Consider the following 3,884-nt stretch of genomic DNA (forward strand, 5'->3'; position numbering starts at 1 on the left):
ACAATCTACTGTTAATATGAAGAATTTTCTGTATTGATTTTTCCACAGGTTCTTTTTTTACCTGCATTTTTAATTACGCATTTTCAGGGTAACGGATAATCTCCTGGAAAATTACTAGCACCTTTTCCATTTTTCTACATATTTTTCTTACAGTGTATTAACAGTTAGTACACTGTAAGAAAAATATGTAGAAAAATGGAAAAGGTGGCGAAAAAATTGAAAAACAACCTGCGATTGTTGATGAGTTAGCAACTAACTCATCAACAATCGCAGGTACAAGCTACTAACAAAGTGTCTCATAAATGAACAATAACAGTATTCAGTTATGAAATTATTAGTATTACTATTAAATTAAACAATTGCAAATAGCAGCTAACTTAATTGCTGTGATGTGTGTACTGCTAAGCATCTTTGGATTTTCTCTTTTTGTGTAATGTAAATGGTAAATTGTGCCTTTTTATAGTTTGAGTCACTTATCAAAAGTTGCCAAATTAATTTTAAAAATAGCTAAATATGTTGCTAGGTGCTTTTGGAAGAAACAGTTGCTAGGGTAGTCTGAAAAGTTGCTAAATTTAGCAACAAAATTGCTAAGTTGGCAACACTGTCAACACGTGTAAGATCATCACATTTGGGGGGGACTGAAATGCGTTGGCTTAATGAGTTCTGATTGGGTTATCTATGATACAATAGCCTAAAAAGCATAGTCCTCGTACGATGAGGGCTCTTCATCAGAGCGCGCGGAGATTTTAAAATGGCGCCGTAAAAACCCGCCATATCGCTTTTGGTTGTCCCACCTCAACTTCGGGCGAATTCTTCGCATAAACCCGCCGTATCTCTTCTGCAACACCTGCGGGCTGGTGTTATCCACAAAGTTGTTTCTTTTTGGCCCGAATTTGCGGAGAAACCCACCGTAACGTTTGGCTTCGTTTAAAGGAACGTCGTTATCATAAACTCCTGTTTCGTTTTCCGCAGTCACATCTTTGCCCTCGTCGTCTTCCGTTATCGATGGGACGTCTCGCTCACCCAGTTTCGAGAGCGACTGTCCGTATTTCTTCGTGAACAGTCCTTTTAGTATGGCGTTCTCCTTCCATGGTGAGGCGAAAAACTTATTTTTATTCTTATCTATCCTCTTGATGAAGCCCCCGTATCGTTTGACCAGGTTGGACGCCTTCTCCTGGAGATCCTCTGCATTTAACGCGCTTCGTTCTCCGTCGGCGTCTGGGTTGAGCTCCAGGAATTCATCTGAAAGCTCCTGTAAAGCCTTCTCACATCTGTCTAATGTACTAGTAGACGGAACGGCTCCTTCACATTCTAAAGTGCAAGTCTGCAGAAAGAAAAGTAGGTTCAGATTGACTCTGCGCACTCTTGAAAATAAAAGTTTCAGGACTTTGCATTCTGACACCTGACGTTCCTCAAAGAACGTTTTATGAGCTGGTTCTTTAGTAAAGCCATCACATAAAGAAAGAAGCCCAGTACACGTTCTGCAGAATCTACACAGTAAAAAAAATTCTGTAGTTTTGTACAAAATAATTTTGGCAGCTGTGGTTGCCAGAATAATTCTGTAAAAAATACAGAAAAACGGTAAACACATTTACGGCCAAAAATGGCAAATTTTACTGTATAAAACTGTAATTTACAAACAAGAAAATTTGAATGTAAACCAGTAAATTCAACAATGCACACTGCTGTTCAAATCTGTTTTGTACCTTTAACATACTGACAACCACCATAATAATGCCAGTGATAAAAGAGAAAGCCACATGAAGAATCAAAGCTAGCTTCGCCACAAGCAGAAGTATATACTAATATATAGAAGGTGCAAGAGTCATTCATGCAAACACAAAACACCATCATGGTAACACACATGATACTTAAATAATGCATTCAACTTTCATTAAACAACAGAAGATGTAACATAAAGCCCAAATATACAGAACTAATAACAAACACTTAAAAAAACATGATTATTTAAACAAAATACTTTCAAATGTGGAGTGTCATGCAGGGAATATCAGTTTACAGTTTTTGACTGTAAATTATACATTTATTTGTTATTTTTACTTCTAAAAACTGTAAAATTAACAGCATTTTACTGTAAAATTACATGAAATGTCTGGTTAGATATGGTACAGTTTTTCCCTGTATATAGTATGGGAACTTACTGTTAACCTATTAACAGTTTTTTTCCGTAGCGTTTTTACAAAATTTTATTGCTCTTATTTTTTACAGTGTAAAATTAAACATCAAGTGCTTTTTAATCTCGAAAGAATCATATAGGCTACCAACTCGAGAACTCCATACAGCCAAAAATAGTTATTGATTATAAGATGGTTGTTTGAAAAAACATGTAGCTCTTGATAAACATTAGGAATAGAACCAATTCAGAGGTTTTATTGCATGATGCCATAAAGATTTTTTTTGCAAATAACATTTTAACTGTAAAAACATCTAAACCTTTTTTTTTTTTTTTTTATCTAAACGTTGTATGCCGAAACCGTAATTTGTCATTTTACAGCGGAAAGCCATATCTAATATGTATTTTTTTTCAGTATAGGTTTCTCCAATATGATCATCTAAACCAGTGGTTCCCAACACTGGTCCTGGAGGCACCCCAACACTGCACATTTTGCATGTCTCCTTTCTCTGACACGCCAGTTTCAGGTATTGGAGTCTCTACTAATGAGCTGATGACCTGAATCAGGTGTGTTTTATTAAGGAGACATGCAAAACGTGCAGTGCTGGGGTGCCTCCAGGACCAGGGTTGGGAACCACTGATCTAAACGATCGAGCTTTCGTCGCGCTCTCCATGGTGCTGAATGCGCCCGCCCCAAAATAGATGTGCCCAGTTTAGTTGTAAATGACAAAGGATGCGAACATTTCTAATTTCTATTACAGAGGGACCTTTCTATTTTTCATTTATAAGTGTTAGATTTGTATTCGATTTAGTTTGAAGTGGGTCTCTCCTTTTCATTCATATTACCATTCATTTGATAATTTGCATTATGCTACCATCCATGCTTCATTTGTTCAATTTAGTCAATGCTTTATACTCTTTGCACTCCTGATTAGACGCTAACTTTATTTCACTGTGCATAGTACAAGTAGGCAACAAAACCAATAACGATAAAGTTGCATCTGTTTCTGTCGGTTTTGCCAACTTTTTTAATTCATTACATTTATGACAAAGTTAAGTGCATGCAAACACCGTTTCAAAATAAGGAGAACTGAGAGTAATCTTACCAAGCGGTTCACTGCAGAGTCCAGGTCGGAGATCTGTTGCGCGCATCTCATGCATTGCGCTGAACAATCTGCCTGACTCAAGGTTGGCAAGCTCAGCATCAACACCAAAACATGCCACTCCATCATCTACAGCGATTCCTGTGGTGCGAGAGAAGAAAACGAGCTTTAAGTGCACTATCTCAGATAATCTTCTCTGCTGGGAGGTGTTTGAGGTTTTTCAACAATTCATCAATTATGTTTGAGGTCTTTGTTTGTCTAGGTAGGCTATGTTGTCTTTTCTTACCCGTTTAATATCCCAAACCTTTACGTGTGCCAACACAAAATCTCCTGTTACCTTGAGTACCTACAGAGCTTCTTGTTCTCCAAGCGTCAAGGCGATCACTTGGCGAAGCTGGCTGAAACTTCTTTGTTCTCGTGTCCTTTGACGAAGTCACTCTTTATCCATCTACGGTTTGCTCTTACTTGGACTCAGTCTCCATACTTTTATTCACACAGCCACCTGAATGAACCAATGAGAACAACGAGCCAGCGGATTGACTGGTCCCACCCACGCGACGATGCAACGTTTCAGGAATAATAATAATAATTAAAACAATAATGAAATGTGCTCATATTAACGCAAAGGGGTTAAGAATGTTTTTTAA

The 3,884-nt window shown here is 37.6% G+C and overlaps 1 protein-coding gene across 1 annotated transcript; it reads right to left on the reverse strand.

The window, feature by feature from the left end:
- Window positions 1–625: 625 nt before the first annotated feature.
- On the reverse strand, window positions 626–3,680 carry pdyn (prodynorphin). Its single transcript, XM_016279254.1, has 3 exons — window positions 3,575–3,680; window positions 3,241–3,378; window positions 626–1,324 (listed from the first exon to the last, which is right to left on the reverse strand). Exons 2-3 carry the CDS (start codon window positions 3,364–3,366, stop codon window positions 692–694), a joined length of 759 nt encoding a protein of 252 aa, XP_016134740.1. The 5' UTR covers window positions 3,367–3,378; window positions 3,575–3,680; the 3' UTR covers window positions 626–691.
- Between the last annotated feature and the right edge of the window lie 204 nt (window positions 3,681–3,884).

Source organism: Sinocyclocheilus grahami, unplaced genomic scaffold (assembly GCF_001515645.1).
Source record: "Sinocyclocheilus grahami isolate Dianchi unplaced genomic scaffold, SAMN03320097.WGS_v1.1 scaffold128.1, whole genome shotgun sequence".
Classification (NCBI taxonomy): Eukaryota; Metazoa; Chordata; class Actinopteri; order Cypriniformes; family Cyprinidae; genus Sinocyclocheilus; species Sinocyclocheilus grahami.